The sequence below is a fragment of the Mytilus californianus genome, unplaced genomic scaffold (genome assembly GCF_021869535.1).
Source record: "Mytilus californianus isolate M0D057914Y unplaced genomic scaffold, xbMytCali1.0.p SCAF_3, whole genome shotgun sequence".
NCBI lineage: Eukaryota > Metazoa > Mollusca > Bivalvia > Mytilida > Mytilidae > Mytilus > Mytilus californianus.
The window spans coordinates 67,197,997-67,217,885 of record NW_026262679.1 but is presented as its reverse complement, the minus strand read 5'-3'; the positions used below and the strand labels follow the sequence as shown (position 1 = coordinate 67,217,885).

At 31.7% G+C, this 19,889-nt stretch overlaps 2 protein-coding genes across 2 annotated transcripts in view; one reads left to right on the top strand and one right to left on the bottom strand.

Annotated features, from left to right (window-relative positions):
• Positions 1 to 19,889, top strand: part of LOC127733162 (uncharacterized) — a 593,316-nt gene that overhangs the window by 208,108 nt on the left and 365,319 nt on the right. The gene's annotated exons all lie outside the window — the stretch shown is intronic.
• On the bottom strand, positions 10,238 to 15,586 carry LOC127733133 (potassium voltage-gated channel protein Shab-like). Its single transcript, XM_052242449.1, has 2 exons — positions 15,082 to 15,586; positions 10,238 to 11,724 (listed from the first exon to the last, which is right to left on the bottom strand). Exons 1-2 carry the CDS (start codon positions 15,523 to 15,525, stop codon positions 10,660 to 10,662), a joined length of 1,509 nt encoding a protein of 502 aa, XP_052098409.1. The 5' UTR covers positions 15,526 to 15,586; the 3' UTR covers positions 10,238 to 10,659.

The following is a 19,889-nucleotide window of genomic DNA, read 5'->3' as shown; positions in this document are numbered from 1 at the left end:
CTCGTTAGATGCTTGCTCTTTCTTGAACACATTGATAATTTCAAATATGTTTGAAACATGGCTGTCCCAACAAATGCATGAATGGTGAAAATGCTGTCAAACATTGGTGGTGCTGTGTAGAAAGTTCCATCACAGTATACAGTGTCTGCAGTGCACAGTTGTCGTAGATTTTCAGCAGTTGTAAATATGAGTAGCTTGTTGATGTCACCATCATCAGCTTGTAGAAATGGTTCTCTACTTGTGGTCTGGCGAAATTTTCTTTATTATATATAATTAACACAATTAAAAATTTTTTTTTATTATTTTATTTATTTTATTAAAATTTCTGTCATATATGTAAATAAATCTGTGGGAATGTATTTTTTCTCTTTCTTTTTAACTTTTTGTGTTGCACAATGTAAAGGATAATTGAATTATTAAGAATTTTTTAATTGCATAAAATTCATACAATCGAAACTTTTCTTAAATAAAGCATAAAAGAAGCAACTTTCCTACTGACTTATGTTTTATTGTAGATTTTTTTTCTGATTTCATATGATAAATATTAAAATAATAATCCAAGAGAAAAAAAAATCCCTAATTACATGTTGTTTATATTGTTATAAAAACACAGAGGTTTAATTTGTTTATTTAATTTTTTCATCTAAATTCACATTTCGCCTTAGTACAATTCCCATATCGCCTTAGTATTTATTTTACCTTTTTTACCTGGAATTTCCAGCTAAGGCGAAATGGGAACACACCGGTGAGAGTGCCACATTAGGATTCAGATAGACAATTAAATAAATATTTCATTTCAATTGATTGAATGTTCACTATTTCACTTTATTCATCTAATTGTAATAATATTAACTTTTTAAAACTCAATAAAAAAATTGATAAATGTTTGTCTAAAATTAACCCATATGGTCCAAATAGATATATGGTCGAGTTCGTCCTAGACCGTATGAGTACTAGTATACTCTTATGGTCCGACCAAACGCGTATGGTCGGACCGTACGAGTATACGCATACGGTCCGGACCGTACGCGTACGGTCCAAATACTCATATGGTCTGGAACATATACGTAAGACTTCATTGCAGAGTACCTTACCATATACAGGTAATAAACATGTAGCCCTGCTGTAATACCCGAAAATGTCGAAGTAAATCCCTACCTATTCAGAATGTACCATGACTCAGAAATTATCACGATTGTAAAGCATCATCAGTCATCTTTTTAGAGGTGTCCTAGGTGGGATAAATGTTTTAAATTCTTACTCAACTTTAATCACTAAAACAATCATTTATTTTTTAAATTACATTCAGGAACTATTTTTATTTGTGAATTTACGTTTTTATCTGTAAATTTCGATAGAAGTGGGTTTTTTTTAATTCCCCTTTGGAACGATGCTTTTTATTTAAAAAAAAACGGGAAAAAAGATGAACAGTAAGTCACAGCAAATTCAAATATTGTAATATTTGTTGTTGTTAACCAGATATATATATATATATATGTCTCTGAGTTAACATATAAAAATGACAGAAATAGACCGGAAATATATTAATGGTGTGTACAATGCAACTGCGGCTATGCAGCACATTTTCTAGGAAGTTGAATAACTACTACTAATCACAGCGTACATGTACATTTCTTAAATGACTCCTTCCACTATTTCAACCAAGAATGACAATTATATATGTAATGCTATAGTTGGCGAGACTTTATTCCTACAAGATGTGTGTATTTATTATATTTATATTCATAAACTAAATCACGTGTGTATTTACCCCGTTCCTATTATGTACAGAAATATGCGAAATGTATGCAATTTATATGATTATTTTCTCTCTTATTTTCAACATATATTTTTAATTGTGACTATCTATAGTTCCGTAACTTTCTATCTGTATAAACCAATGATCAACAGGGCCGTAACTAGGCATCGAAAACAGACGAGGCAGGGGTTTGGGGGCCGCCGAGTGAGGCCCCCAGGTTAATAGGGAGGTTACCGAAAATTGTAATATAAGGGTCCGAAATTAAAATTGTTACATCCTTTTTTGATCTCTCACATGAGCAAGAACCGCCCCGCAATGTCAATAGTAGCTTCTCCTGGGAAACCAAAATCTCTGACGTTCGAACTTTTTAGCGGGAAATAAATAGTTGCAGAAACAAATGCCGGTTTACAGGCGAATGCCGATGGTAATCAGACAGAGAGTTCGATACCTTACATAGTTGAAATAAAAGTACAGAAGCTGCACGTCATTATTAATTACTATTCGAAGTATGCATTACTGAATCCTTGATATGAAAATGCAATGATGTTTTCTACCCATGCATGCCTAGCTTACTCCATTTTCTTTTTTTTCTTCTTATTATTATTTTTTTTTGCCTCATCGGTCGTTACGGCCATGATCAACAAGTGCACACATTTTTGTGAAATAAAAAAGATTATCAGCAATATAATTTAAAAATAAAAGAAAAAGACATTTTAGTCATGAATAATAATCTAGTCTAACGTGTTGGTGTATCCGTTGTTGAAGATGCACATAGACCTAGGAGAACAACACACTCTTTTTAAAACATCTAGGGTGTAGGTTAAAAAAATATGGGTTATTATCAAATTCTGTTGATGGATTTATTGTTGTTAGTTAATGTTAATATAAAAAAGAAGATGTGGTATGATTGCCAATGAGACAACTCTCCACAAGAGACCAAATGACACGGAAATTAACAACTATAGGTCACCGTACGGCCTTCAATAATGAGCAAAGCTCATACCGTACAGTCAGCTATAAAAGGCCAAGAAATGACAATGTAAAACAATTCAAACGAGAAAACTAACGGCCTAATTTATGTACAAAAAAATGAACGAAAAACAAATATGTAACACATAAACAAACGACAACCACTGAATTACAGGCTCTTGACTTGGAACAGGCACATACATACAGAATGTTCAGTTGCAAATACTACATGCATATTGAGGACAAAATCGAAGAAATATTGTAACTGGCAATACTATTCAGGCATCTCCACCTAAAATAAAACTTCATGGAATGCTACCTATACTTAATAAAAAAAAACCACTTATATACGATTTTCAAAGATTTTTTTTTATGTAATTGTTAAATGAGCATGTGTTGCACATGTTTTACAGTACTACTTTTTAACCATTTATAAATGTACATTAAATTTGAAAAATGCTAAATATTCAAAAGAAATCTTGTTAAAAAATGTTGAGATCATTATTACATGATTATAGAAACGACAAAGTCTGCCTGTCTGTCTGTCTGTCAAACTCATATTTGGATAGCAGCTCAACAGAGATGAGTGCAAACGTATGATTGTATTTAAGATTTGTTGGGCGCATATTTCCGACTTACCCTTACCTTCAATTACGAGCTGGTGGTATTCTTAACCTCAACATCATGTGTTGTTTGAATTTGCTTCTGATTTTTTTCACAGATTAAGTTCTGGTTTAGATGGTGTCACAGTCTTGTCTCAGTATAACAACAGGGTTGAGTACAGGTGCCCTGATGAGTTCAAAATGGGTCCTCAACGCAGGGAGAAAATCCCGGACATGGAGGCGGGCCTCTATTGGTCCCTAAACAATAATGTATACTAGTTCAGCAAACGAGGAATAAACAACCACACTGCATAAAACAGGGGAAAACTCAATTTAAAAGAAATCAGAGTCCGATGTTAGAATAGGTAACAGAAGAAACTACGCACATGACAATACTAAACATAACTAAACACTAAACACATGCAAGCTCCAAGCTTGAAGTACAATTATCGAGAATTTGTGTCATTGGTAGTAACATTTGCATTTCTTGTACAATGAAATCTGGGGATATTTGGTCAAATAAAATAATACCTTTACTTAGTACCAGAACATATAAAAATTATTCTCTTTTTTTTTGGTTTTGTTCTCAAATAGACTTCTTTTCTCCCATAGGATATTTCTTTCTCCCATAGGATATTTATTTCTCCCATAGGATATTTCTTTCTCTCATAGGATCTTTTTCTCTCTTATGATTTGATTTAATCTCTCATAGGAGTTTTATTCTCCCTTAGGATTTTTTTTTATCCCTTTGGATTTTTTTATCCCTTAGGATTTTTTTTAACCCTTAGGATTTTTGTTTATCCCATAGGATATTTTTTTTGTAATGAAATCCCTTAGGATTTTTATTAATCCTATCGGATATCTTTTATCCCACAGGATAATTTTATTAGACCAAATATCCTGTAGGAAATGCTTTTATTTCTCCTAAGGGAGAAAATATATCCTGTAGGATATTTTTATTCTCCTAAGGGATTATAAATCCCATTGGATTTTAATATCCCATAGGATATTAAAAATATCCTATGGGATTATGACTTTATCCAATAGGATTTCTGAAAATCCTGTAGGATTTTGAAAAATCCTATGGGAGAAAACAATATCCTACATGATTTTGTCACTGTTTCCACTCCAGTTGCCGAACCAGGCGAGCCACACCAAAAAAATTTTTGTAGCGTTTTACCTTACCCCAGAGGTACATTTTTTGCCAAATTTGATGATTCTACCGTTAAAAAAAGTGTGGTTCAAATTTGCACTCATGAGAAGTGCAAATAAATTCAAGAACATGTTCTTACTTTAAACATACTTTATTAAAAAAAATCATTTGATTGATATAAACATATACAGTAATACATAAATGCAAAGGTATTCGGAAACAAGGTTTCCCTTATATTAATCCTTAACCTTGAAGTTCCTTTTCCACTTTATGATATTGTAATGAAGATGATGCGTTATGGCTGTACCCAGTTAAACGATCCTTAACAGTTTTATTCATAAACTCTTGTTTAAATCAAATATACAGTTAAAAGGAAATCTTGTAACACCGTCGATAATACTAGCACCCACTTAAATGATATTCTTGATTGGATCGATTTTTATATATGTTCATAAATAATAATTATCTTGATCAACCTTTTGCACTCGAGCTCATAGAAATAGTACAATACGGTTAATCACTTACACTTGGTCCTTATAGTTGTTGATAGACCATCAGTCTCCGTTATGGTACCACAATGAAAAGTAAGCTAGCTAATGGATGATTAGAAAAAAAAACGTTGAATGCAAATATCCAGTTCAATACAATTACAGTAATTAGTATTGCATTCAAACTGTAATATTAAATTTCAAAATCTATCTTTTATCTCAAGTGAACACATTAACCGCTTGTGTCGGTATTACTGGTGCTCATTTCGTAATGTTTGTTTTTCGATTGAAGTATTTGATTTGTATTATTTTAGTCATTTCTGGTATAGATTATCCATCATTGCTTCACATTAAGGTCATTCGGAGCATTAGTTGCGCACAAAAAGATCGGTATCACACATACGTTAATATCATCTATTATGGGCAGAAAAAGGAATATACTAATGTTTTTATCTCTTTTGTGTGACTTGATTTTTTTTAATTGATCTTAAACAATTTTGCATGCTTAAGCTATGTAAGTTTGACTAGTAGAAACTTTTTATTACTTAATGCGAAGACGAATTTTAACATGAAGAAACTAAGCGACTTCATACATGTAGTATGCTGCAAGACCGAGACAACCCGAATAAAACCAAATGGGGAACTTCAACTCCTGATATGTCAAAGAAGTCATTTAATTTGACACTTATGCCTATAGCAAATTTACTGTGAGATATAAAAAAAAAACTGAGAAAAAAAAAAGTGTACGTAGATAATTGTATTATATCACACACACACAAAATGTGTTATTACTATGTCTTAAAAAATGTAATAATACTCTTAAGAATAAAAAGACTATTTGGTTTTGATAAAACAACGCCTACCCAGGGGATGTGAAGATTTAACGAAACGTTTGTGTTAACTCGTTGTTAGTTAATGATTATTGAATGTTTGTTAATAAGATAAGTTTTCATTGTTTAATTTTTCCGTCGTGTTTTATTTGAAACTTATGTGTATTTTTTAGTTGCGTTTTCATTAGCCATTGTTGCTCATTTTTTATCAAGTTTATGTGATTTTCTGTTTGCTTATTATGATTATTAGATATAATTTGATTTTCTGTTTGCTTATTATGATTATTAGATATAATTTGATTTTATGTGATGAATCATGCAATAAATCATGGTGAAATTAGTTTGAAAATTCAGGTTTTTAGCGATTTATTGATAACTCTTTCCTAGTCCAAGATTGCTCTGACGTTCAACGGCCTGTTTCCGGTACTGGCTAACTCGGACTTATCCTTCCATATGTTTCGGCGAATATCAGAGTCTTGCTGAAGAAATGACGTTAGTAACTGTCTTGTAGTGATCTTGAAACGTGTGGTCAGCGCTTGTCATTCAAGCATTTGACAGGATTTAGAACAGGTGTTCCTTTAATTCATTGGCATTGTTTTTAATGTAGTACTTTTATGTGACATTTTTTTTTTCACATACGCCTCACCCCCTTCATTTTCACACAGTCTCGGAATTAAATATGACGTGAATAAAGATTTTCCATCCTATGTGTTGATTTAGTATTGTTCCATAAGTAACACTAGTTTTACATTGATGCGTTCTTTATATGGGACAAATGACGAATAAGGATGTATACTTATTAATACAAAAAAAAGGAGGATATGTGGTATGATTGCCAATGAGACAACCATCCACAAAAGTTCAAATGAAGTGGATGTAAGCAATTATAGGCAACTTGTACGGCCTTCAACAAATAGAAAAACACATACCATATACATGTAGTCGGCCATAAAAGGCCCCGACATGAAACATATGAAATAATTCAATTGAGAAAACTAACGGCCTAATTTGTAACAAAACAATTTACGATAACAAATATGACAGACATGAACCAACGACAACCACTGAACTACAGACTTCACTTTTATAGTTTTTGAAGTCAGCAGAACTTGATGAATTGTTACTTAAGGGCATACGATACAGTTTTGGTCCCTCGTGTTTTTTACAAAAATTTGCATACAATATAGAAATACGGAGATGTGGTATGAATGCCAACGAGAAAACTATCCACCAAATTATAATGAAGTGGATGTAAGCAATTAAAGGCAACCGTACGGCCTTCAACAATGAGAAAAACGCACACCGTATACATTTCAAAAATCATATCTTGAATTTTGGTATCATTGCAGTAATATTGAAACAATTTATCTTTAGCGTTTGTCGCATTTTGCCTTGTTCTCTTTTCAATCTTTTCGGAATTCATCCAAACTTTAACAGTTTCATTCCAAGGTCCATTTTGTGTAAGAAGCGGTTCAGTAAAAGTAAAAATGTCTGACATTTATCAATCAACATATTCTTCTATAATAACCTTGGTACTTTACTTGAGGCACCCAGTGGGATTTTTTACATTGTTTTATTAGATTTAAAAAATCTAAAAATGATTTCGGGGTGCGAAACGAAATAGAAACGCATCATAAAAGTCTTGTTTAATCCTTTATCTAGGTAACATGACAACATTCGCTCTCTCGGTTCTCTCACAAATACTGCTTTTGTCCAAGAAAGATCAAACATCATCTCTGTTATTTCACTATTTTTTAATCGTACAAGATGAGATAGAAGATTAGACTGATATACATGTTTATATTTCAATCCTTGTATAAAATGTAGGATACTTTTCCAGTATCTACAGCCAGACTTTTCATTCCAAAAGAATATCAACGTTACTATAATAGGTGAATTTCCAAATACATGTTTTATCTGTTCCATTTCTTTACCAGATAATCGTGGAAAATGTCTATGTTCCATTTCTTTACCAGTTAATCGTGGAAAATGTCTATGTTCCATTTCTTTACCAGTTAATCGTGGAAAATGTCTATGTTCCATTTCTTTACCAATTAATCGTGGAACATGTTTATGTTCCATTTCTTCATCAGTTAATCGTGGAACACGTTTATTCTGTAGTGTCATGTCATCATTTTTCATATTTCGGTTGGATAGTTGTACATGAGTTAGACCAAGTTGTGCAACATTTACATTCCTTTTGTAGAAATAAGATTTTCCGTTGTCATGTTCGATTCCCTGACAATACGAAATGCACTATTCTGGCTACTACGTATTATTTCTCCTGCTGATGTGTTTTCATTAGTTATCAAAATCTGTAAACCCCACTCAAACCCTCATAAAACAGCTTGATATATTATATGTATACCATGTTTTTAAAAAGTTATCTTTACTACTGCCTGAATACTCTCCTACAAAAAGAACTTCTCATAAATAATATCTAAAGATTATTAATTAGCAAGTTGTTGTTTTTAATATAGGTATATACATGTATTATATAAATTCGAAACATGTCGCTTTCGGTAATGTCACAATTGTGAAAAAGCTGACGGAGTTGTTGTATGTAAACGTCGACACGACAAGTTGAACATACCTTTTTATTATTCATTTCCTTTTCGTCTCACCTCGCATTAAAAGCCATATATGCTTTTTTCATCACTTGGCGTTCGTCGTCGTCCGTCGTAATTTATTTTTCAAATATTTTTTTCTCTGAAACCTTTCGACCAATTTCAATCAAACTTGAGCTGAATGATCCTTGAGGTATTTTGTATTAGGTTGGTGTTTTATATTCTTATCCGTCAGGAAACATGACTGTCATGACTAAATTAAACTAAACAGTGGTGTAACAGTACAACATAAGAACAAACTATAAAAATCATTTGAAAAGGGCTTAACTCATCAGATCGATACAAAGCAGAAATACCTCTAATAAAAACACAGAGTGGACGTGGCAGGGTACTTACACATCCCAATATCCCTTTTGTGTCCTTCGCCTCTCTTCTTCGACAAATTCTCGTGAAAATGTAATAGCTCGAGACAACAGATGGTGAAAGCCTTCAGTTTATAATATTCGAAAATTTCAATATTAAAAAATGTCGAATCAATTTGTTTCACCTTACTTTTCATTAGTGATTTCAACGTTCGTAGTCTTAAGGTGGTACCAAACACCTTGACTAAAATTAATTTGGCTCGTTTAATTTTCATAAAATTTTGACAAAATATTTACTTTGACCCTTTGACAAAAATATAAACATTTCAAAAAGCTTGAACCACACACACTTTGGAAAATTTCATTGGATATATAGCAGTTTGACAAAAACTAATTTGGATCATTGAGAAACTCTATTTTTCCTTAACCATAGAACGTGATTAAAACGTTCAGCTGATTTTTTAAAGAGTTATCTCCCTGTAGTGTTATGTACCACCTTAATTCTTTCTCTCAGTCTTTTTTTTTTTTTTTTTTGTTGTTGCCTGTCTTCTAAAAGTGTATAGTTGTAGATAAACTTCTTTTTGATATTTGATTAATACCCGTAAACGTTTATGACTCATTGTGATAGTTTAATTGCTGATGCATTTATTATAATACTAACAAGGAAGGACCTCGGTTATTTGAAATAATTTCTATCCAATTATGTTTGTTTATCTGTAACTGGGCTTATGATTTTGATTTAAATTCGGTAAAGAAAAACTTCATATAGTATTTGATATAGAGAGTAAACACTAGGAACCTTTGGATACTTTTTTTATATTTGTTTTTATTCCTTATGCTATCATGTAGGTGTTCCTCTGATATATCATGTTTGATCTGGTTCGTGCGTTATTATTAGATGTTCTTTTGACAGTAGCTTTGATAGTATTTGTCAATATTGTAAATGGCATGTTTAAGATGTGGATCAAATAATTTCTAATTGCTTCAATGATTCAGGGTCTACAGGGAGCGTTAACACATATTAAACAAATTTATCGATACAAATATATCTATATTCGATTGTCTCTGACTTGGTTAATAATTCATCATTGAGCATGAAACCTCTGCATTGGGAAAACATCATCGATTCCATGCACTTAAACATACACGTCTTTCTCACTATTAGAAAAAACCTAATATTTACTATAGTACAATTACTGAAAAATCTATTATTTTGCCTATAGAAGAGCCCATGAGGTGTCTTTTATCAGTCGATAATCAGGATCTGCCAGTCTCTTAGTTCTGAAATGCATATAACCACCATTTATAGATGTGCCAATGCTACTACTACATTGTAACATGTTAGAAGATGGCACAGTGAAAAATGTTATCTCCCCTCTTGGTTTTATAGCTTTTGTTGTACTTTTCAAACTTCGGGTGTCCCATCTTAGTGGTGAGGACACTTAAAACGTTCTAAGTGAATATTGATCCAGGAGTAGTTATTGCTCACAGTAACATTAAACAGTTTTACATTGACTTTATTTATCTAAAATCAGAAAAGAAACTACAACCGTTTCAATACATAAATCTGTGACAACTAGAATTAAACTTTTCCATGTATGTGAGTAGTCCTTTGACAATTGCAATTGAAAGCCAAAGGTCACAATTATAGATATGAAAAAAAGGCCAAAATTAAAATTCGTTGAAAATCTCTGGAGGGTCTTATGATAGCACAGTAACTGTTTGCCTATCTTAGGCCCTCCAAATACAGAAAGTACTTTTTTGTATTTGAAGGGCTTAAGGAAGTAAAACACAGAAGGCAAACTGAGAAACTAGCTTACCATAAAAAAAACCAAAGGTTTAGTTAAAGCATAACAAATATGCATATTAATTATAAGATTTCTAATATCTAAGAATTCAAAGTTCTTGTTACAAAATATTTGTTAAATTTCATTTTACAGTCTTGTCTCTTTCCTGAAAAGTCTGTGTCATATTCAGTGTTGTTATCGACTTCACTTTAGTAAATACATTGGTATGTTCTTGGTCTTTCTTTTCTTCAGCGATCTCTACATGAGCTATTCCGTACAAAGTTACAAATGTATCAACAAAAATTGGAATGATCATTGACATCATGAAAATTCCACATAGTGCACACACACTACAGGTTATCTTTCCCAGAAATGTTTTTGGAGACAAATCTCCATAACCCACCGTAGTCAAGGTGACAAGTCCTAGCCACCATCCTTGTGGTATGCTATCTATATTATCTCGATCTTCTGTTAGGTATATAATGTTTGCAAAAATCAAAAGAAAGGCTCCAATATGGAATAACATTATTAGTAGATCTTTAGCGTTTCGTTTTATTGAAAATTTTACAACTTGAACGTAAGTGAAATGTTGGTAATATTTCAAAAGGCGAAAAACTCTAAGAAACTTGATAAAATCAATAAAACTGGTAAGTTCGGACGAAAACTTATATGATGACTGTAAGTTCCATAGGACAATATCGACAAATGTTCCGAGTAAAACAATGGTATCGATTACGTTCAAAACGTTTTTATAATATAGAAAAACACCTTGACAAACCATAAGTCTCAATATGAGTTCTAAAGTGAAGAAGGCAGTTGCTGAGTAATCTATCTGGTAGAAAATGTCTAATTTGAGCGAAACATTTGAAGGCTCAATTTTTATTGTTGTTTGCTTTTTTGTTTTATCCGGATTTTGTGACGATGTTGGTAATGATGGAAGTTCAGTAGTATTGTCATCCTGATCATAATAGTAATAATTATAGTCGTAGTAGTAATAATAAAATTCGTCTCCAGATTCAGATACCTGCAATTTGTTACAGTCGTGCTGCTCTAAAAAGTTAAGTATCGCTGGGTTTGTTTTATCTTTCGATAAGCTGTATTCGTAGTATTCACAGGTAGTAAGTGGGCGACGGTATCTTGGCAACGAACTGAGCGCAAGTGTTAACAAGGACAGCAAAACGAACAAAATACCGTTGAGCAAAACTAGCTGAAATGGAAAGAGATGACAACTAATAAGGCATGTATTTTGATAAGACATATTTACTCAAAGTCAAAATCTTCAAAATTGATAAAAAATCTTCTTTGACAACATTTATAGAATTGGAGATTGAATAATCTAAAGACAACCAACAATATTAATATAACGTCAATGTTCTTTCGACTTTAAAACAAATCAGATTCATATTCATTTATTTGTATATTATCATTGCATCTGTTTGTCACTTCAGCATTTTCTTATCACTGGACGTTTATTGGATAATGACAGAAGCTTAGCTTTTCAGATATTTAATAATAAAACATTCTAATTTATTTCAAACTTTTGTTTCCCTATGCACTAACCAGTTGCATTGTAGGAGTTACTGCACAAACTGTCAAATTGCCTCGTATGCATTTCATTTTTCGAAATGATCGCGTTTTACCGAAACAGAATGCAAAATTATGTTGATACCATAAAATTGCTTTCTGAGTAAACCTGGTGTGCATTTTTAACGGAGGCAGGAGGCGGAATATACCAAAGAAACAACCAAAATGCATAAGTCGAAGAGAAGTCGACAACACCGTGGCAAGAAAAATGAAACACAAAGTTACTGTACCAACACTATAAATATAATACTTTAAACAAAATATCTATTCTAAAGGTATCCAATGTTTTGCTAGTTTATTGGTAAAAACATGTTCGCGTGTATATACTGCGAAAACATACATGATTGATTGGTGTTTAACGCCACTATTGTGCTATTTCGTAGCGGTCAGTTTTTATTGGATGAGGAAGCCTGAGTGCCCAGAAAGAACCACCGACCTTCGTTAGGAAAACTGACAATCCTAGTCAATTAAGATTGGAGTCGAGCGCACCTGCCACAATTAAAATAGGACAAAACCTAAAGTAAAAAGATTTTAGTATTTATAGCGCTCATGAAATAACAATAAAGAATCGAGATATTTTTATAGCAGTTTGCACTATATACCGTGCAATTTTTTTTAGTTTTTTAAAGGTGGAAAATTTATCGGTACAAAGTAAAACGATAAATTGAAGCAAAACCATACAAATCTTTTCTCTGCCATGAAAATTAATAGTAGTGTCGTGATAAATCTACAGAAAATATTAATTTTGTACAAGAAATCCACAATTTCCAGTCTAAGGTATGCATACCGCAAATTACGTAAATATATCAGCAGGTAAGTGCATGTATTGTTGATTTTCTTTGATATCAGTTATATAGAATGAAGTTGATATTTTATTACTCTTTTTCAATGTTCGTTCATTCGTACATTTAGCTATAAAAGGGCCCTACAAAAAATGAAACAATTCAAACGAGAAATCTAACGGCCTGATTTAAAACAATTCAAATTAGGAAAACAAATATGTCAGACACGAACCAACGACAACCACTGAATTACAGCAGGACAGGCACATAAAGAGTGTCGCAGGGTTAAACATGTGTGAGACCGCTCAACTATCCTCCTTTCCTGGGACAGTTGTGTAACAGCACTTCATGAAAACAAACTGTAAAACTCAGTAAAAAATTGCTTAAATCAATAGATCGGTAAGAGGCACGACTTACATAAAAAAAAATAGACACAAAGCACCGATAAAAGAATACTCGCAGTAAATGAAAGCTAGCTCAAAGCCAATTACAAGTAATAAATAAATCATGTTCTCCAAGACAAAAAGAGAGGAGGAAGATACCGGAAGGATATCCAAACTCAAGTGGTCGAAAACAAACTGGCAATGTCATGACAAAAAACGAAAAACGACCAAAAGACAACCAAGTCTATAAAACACGACATAGAAACAAATAAGTAAAACATAATATATGATACAAAAAATAAATATTACATAAAAAATAAAGTATCAAAACATCCAACGGATTTAATGTAAACTTCGAACGTCATAAACAGTCTGACAAACGCATGACTTCATGTAATGACAAAATATAGTAAACAGTACTGACAGGGTGTAGTATAATGAGTACACATAACGTACATATACATGTGTATAGCAATATAAGTTTAGTTTTATTTTTTTATTTTTTTTCAAGAACAACATCTATGTAAGTACCGATGAAACAACATTTAAAGTTTTCACTACGCCGGGTGTTAAATTGATAATCTTAAACACAAGTTCATTCAAAGAAACAATGAGTTTACATGGATCGTATCTAAATTTAAGGGCTCTATAGATAACATCACCGTAAAAAATGGGATGTGATATCCGGTTTTTAATAAGAATTCTACAGATACAGTCAAAATTTATAACCAAATCTTTGTTTCTAACGAAATCCCTGATTTAATATTTTACCAGTTAACCATAAATAACGTTCATTGAAATGTAAAACGCGACTAAATACTTTATACACGTGCATTGTGAACAAGCTGTGAAATATACACACCGTAATAAGTGGTAAAAGTAACATCAACGTCCAAAAAGAAAAATTAATAACAATAGGGAGCGAAAAAACTTAAATTCTTGCATATCCAGCATATTTCCCGTTTTCGTTACAAAAGAAGACTTTATATGAGTTGCAACAAATAAATCTGCAATAAGATTTTTCCAAGGCCCATTTATTGCATAAAAGAACTTCTGTTTGTCAAACTTCTGTTTGTCAAACTTCTGTGGAAGTGTAGTGTAAAGAGTCGAAAAGTCATAACTGTCATCCGAATGAACGGACCATCAAAAACACGTTATTTATATAAGAAATTCAAAGAGTTTTTGACACTCCAGAAATGATTAATTCCATTCTTTTCATATGCTTAATTAAAAAATTAATAACCAAATATAAGTAAGGGAACAGCACAGAAAGATTAATCGCAGAACAATAGAAGCCGAAAAGAAACATAATTTTTGAGGTTTTATTTAGTATTTTAGGTAGCCAATGCATAGGAGGAACCTTCACATATTCAGAGGACGCCTTAAGCTGAGATGTGATATTGAAATTATTATTTACTGTTCGACTCTCTGTGTACCACACGGTCTTGAATGTAGAAATTTATAATTGCATTCTTACGAACGTCGGTGTAATAGTATTCCACTAATAGATATTAAAGGTAGAAGTCGAAAATTATAATATTGTAATAACCCCGCAAAAAGGTCATATGACTGTCCCTAGTTAGGAATATGCATGAGGTTGTATTTAGTTATATCTTAATTATTGTTTTTTTATGATGATGGCAGTTCAAGTTTTCTCATTTTTCCTTCTTATTTTTCTGAACGAGCCTAGGCGATTTAAGAGCATGACATATTGCTTTTCGTGTTTATATGTGTGTACAGTTGCTGTTTCATTGGCGTATATTAATCTCCTTCTATTCATATCTATCTATATATATAATATGTATAAATAAATACCTTTGCTATCCATGATTTATCTTTGTAATCTAGTATCCCCCAAATACGATTTCTAGTAGATAGAGGACAGGATAAACATGCTATTTCTGGTTCAATTGCGTTCTGGAAGTCTAATTTAGTTTTGTTACTGTCCAGAAATTGTATGTAGTTAAACAAACAGCATCTGTCTAGTTGTTTATAGTCTATCTTCCAATATTCCAGCTCTCCTTTGAAAACATTTGGACATATGTTTTGTGGTAGATGAAGCCTTCCTGTTTGGTAAAATGTCAATATAGATTCAAAAGGTGTTGCAGGTCTATCAAAATAAAATTCCTCAGATTTTGAAACATCTGCATCAGTAATTAGTTTCCCCAACGTTGTATGAGGATGCGCTTCAAGAAGTTTTCGAGTTATTTGGAATTTAGTCCCTGGTATATTTAGCCTTACTCTCGACGGAGACATCATTTCTCTGATTGATAAAGTTTATACATGACTGTGTCATGAAGATAGTCAACCATCACAATAAAAAAAAATCACTACCTCGTTATCTATTTATACTTAATATAATAGGTAGTTAGAATACCATACATAGATCCCATCAATATTTAATATTGAATATCTATATCACCGGTTTAAACATTTTAAAACAATGCCAATTGGTCTATACTTCATTACAAAGTTACAAATTGAAACCAAGGAGACATTACATTTGATATTGGAGGGGCACTTAAGGATTTTATGGAAAAAAGTCAACTGGTTACAATCAGGAGCTCTATAAACTGAAAATTTAAATCGAAGGTTCATTATTGAAATTGGTTAAAGGAAGATATTATTTTCCAAGACCCCAAAATGCTAAGAAAATAAATTCTACCTATTTCATGTCATGTTGATATAGAATTATATTATCTTAACTCTTAAGCGATAATGGTTTTACTAGACCTGCACTGTGCCCAGTGCCCTAGACCACTCGACCAACTAGTGTATACAAAATATAGCTTTTGTTAATCGAGTAATGCCTGTCCTCATCGGTTTTATCAAGGATTGTAACACAGTACCCGATGTATAGTGGCAAGTGGCATCTTTTACGACAATAAAAAAAAAGCTGATCAGCAAGGTACAACTTCTACTGGTCACTTATTTTTTCTATTCAAAATGCATTAATGATGATATAAAATATAAGTTGAACTTAACTTAAAATTTATTAGTTGAATAGTTTTTTGAGTTATAATGCAATAAAATTTTTTTGAACAAAACCAATGCATTAATTTTTAAGAAGCCACCTGAAATGAAAGGGAGATAAGAGGGGCTGTAAACTCTTAAATTCTTAAAATTTGTCACGCCTGATGCGCGTTTCTTCTACATTCAACTCATTTAGTGTTGCTCAAATCAAAATAGTTGGAAGGCCAAATCAAAAACAAAGCTGAAAAGCATGTTATCGTTTCGGATATTCAATAATTGTAGACATGGTAGTTTTTCTTCATCTGCTATTGAGTCACCATTTTCTTTTATTTAAGTATACTTTTTTAAGTGCTTTTCAAGAAAAGAATATACAGAGAGAGATTCATAGGAAATTGACCCTACCTCTTTTCTTTTTGATTCAGACAAGTTTGATTATATTTCTGTATATCTTTATAAAGAAAAACAAAAAAGAACATTTTTTGTGCCTTTGTTAGTAATCATCTAGTACAATCCAGGATCCTCTTAATACACATCTGGTTTGTTTTGTTTTTTGTTTTTTTTTTCGATTCGTTTGTTTTGGAGATTGCCTTTTTGGGAGATGGGTTTTGACATAAACATGAGAAGTCTTATTTCAAGCAAATATATTGTATAACACATATACATGTGTTTTTATCAATTTTGTTACGTGCCCGTGATATTTATTTAATTTATAAATGCACTAAATGATATAGTTAGAAAACAGATCGACATTTTCGAGACCTTATTTTATGATTAAGTTTGATAAAGGTGCTAATGCTCAAACGATTGTTGGTTTAACTTTTGCAAAATATATATGTAGTAACAATTTTCTAAACACAAAGGTTTTCGAAGAATTAATATAAATAAAAACTTGCACTGTTTTAAAGTAACTTTATCATATATATATAATTATAGCCGTAACATCCATGTTCTAAATAAGATCAAAGCTAATTCTTGAATTAATGAATTCTATTGGATAAATTCACTATTGAAAATAATGTCAATAATAATTTTGGTCTTCATTTTTTATCAATAAGCCAATATATGACTAGTCTATAAATAACTTAAAGGGACATTAGCTACGATTTAGACAAAAATTTAAAAGATGATTCGTTTTGTTTCAAGTGTTAATAAAAGCGGAATTTTGAAATAATAATTCGTTATTAGCAGTTAGTTTGGCCCAAATTTGTCAAAATAAGCTCAAAAACATCGCTGACGTTTTATTGACTTGCAAGTCAATAATTTATCCTCATTGGATACGTATTCATGTGAACTACACATTAACCCCTTAGCTAGAGATGGGTTACGCATATACTTGGTGTGTTCAGCTATTTTAAAAGGAAAAGAATGTCAACAATGAAAGTGAAACAAGGGTGAAGCATTTAGTGGATTGATTCGATCCACAAAAATCATTCTTATACAGGTAAAAAAGATAATTTACATTTTTTGTTTAACCTAAAATATGTAATCAAACAGACCTGAAACAATCCAATTGCGCGTGCTTGCTATGAGGTCATCTCGATAGTGAATTAAATGGCGTCTAGATTAAATAAAATACACAAAAATGCTGATACATATTATTGAGTCCATGCATTGATTTTCTATTTTAGACATTTTGTAATTTTGATATACGTTATGGTATGTTATAAATCAAATATGAGAATTTCAATCAAATCGGTAAACATGAATTTGAGTTAAATCGGTGAACATTCATTTGAGTCAAATCGGTGAACATGAATTTGACAGCTAATACCCCTTTAATTAAATTTAAAAAGAACAATTAAGAGCTATAATATACATTTTGAACATGGTAAATGGAATCTATTATGAAACGACCCGAAACTGATATTAACGACATAAGTGTACTAAGAAGACATTGGAATAAAGAATTGCCTCATATTCGTAATGTTTATGCAAATTTAAAATCCAGAAGTTATTGCATGAACAACACAAATCTAAAGCAAGAGAACAACGTTTAGACAAAAAATAAAAGACGCATCGAACCTAGACATTTAAGCAATACTAAATTCCATCTAAACCATAACAGACATTTTTTTGCTCTGGAAGGCTTGGGGTAAGCATATCTTGCTTTACATTAAGAAATGGCCGAACTAATCAATATCTATGTTACTCATAATACCAATACTACACAATAATATTTTCACTTATTTACGTATTTATTCACAACACTGATGAAGCTATTATTATAAAATATTCTAATATCATTAAAAAAAACAAACTGAAGTTGTATTGTAAAACAAAGACATTATTCCATACTTGCTTTGATTTAATGCTAACGATATATCAGTAATATTTTGAATACCTTTTAGGCATTTACACCTTCGACTTACGTTTGCCATATATATATGATAAGTACATTTTCTAAGATATGTCCATCATTGCTGACATTAAAAATCTATTACTAGTACATAATAATTCATTTACACTATACAATTAGTAGCCAAGTTGAAAGTTTATTTAGTTTATGCACACATATATCTTATGTATACGCAAATGCTTTTTGACAAATTCAAAGACATTTCTATAGAAATAGTGTTTCCTTGCAAGGACAGCTGCTTCCAAGTTGTATCAATCGAATAATTGAATGATGTAGCTTTTCGAATTGTTATAACGAAATAAAATATACCCAGTGTTATTCTGAGCTGGTTTAGAGTTTCTTAATATTTGATATTTCCAGTAGGGTTTTCAGTTTTTATATGGATCTTCTTAATTTTGGTAAAAATCACAGACTGTGCTTTACAATCTTTCTTGTTGGGCCCATTCCTAATGTGAGCGATGCCATATAACTGTACGAAAGTTTCTACAAAAATTGGAATAATTAACGACATCATTATGATTCCACACAAAGCGCATACGGAGCAGGCTATCTTTCCCATAAAGGATTTTGGTGTCAAGTCTCCATAACCAACCGTTGTCAAGGTAACTAGACCTAGCCACCATCCCTGTGGTATGCTATTGATATTGTCTCTTTCCTCTACCAAGAAAATTATATTTGCAAAAAGCAGCAAAATTATTACAATGTGAAAAAACAATACAAGAAGGTCCTTGGCATTTTTCCGAATTGAAAATTTCAGAACATGTACAGCAGCTAAGTGTTGACAATACCGCAACAATCTTATAACTCTCAAAAACTTAATAAAATCAATAATATTTGTTAGAATAGAGGAAAATTTGTAAATACTTTTCATATTAAACATAATGATGTCAACATATGTACCAATAAGAACAATACATTCAACAACAGTTAACAGGTTAGTAAAATATATCTTTAAACTTGGGCAAACCCAAAGCCGTAATAACAATTCTACTGTAAAGAAAGTTGTTGCAAGATAATCGATCTGATAGAAAATGTTGTTCTTGAGAGTTACATCTGGCAATGTGGTTTTCAATGTGGTTTCCTGTCTTCCTCTCTCTTTGGTATCAATATCACCTTGTACTCCTTCTTGTGTAAAATTTGAGACAGTTGTTGAGATTTCAGGATTTTCTTCATTGAAATGCTCATTCTCATGATAATATTCTTTATGGTCATCATCTTCAATAATGTCGAAATGAAAATTCCTTCCGCTGGTAATTAGTTTAAGCATATTACAGTCGTATTTCCCGAAATATTT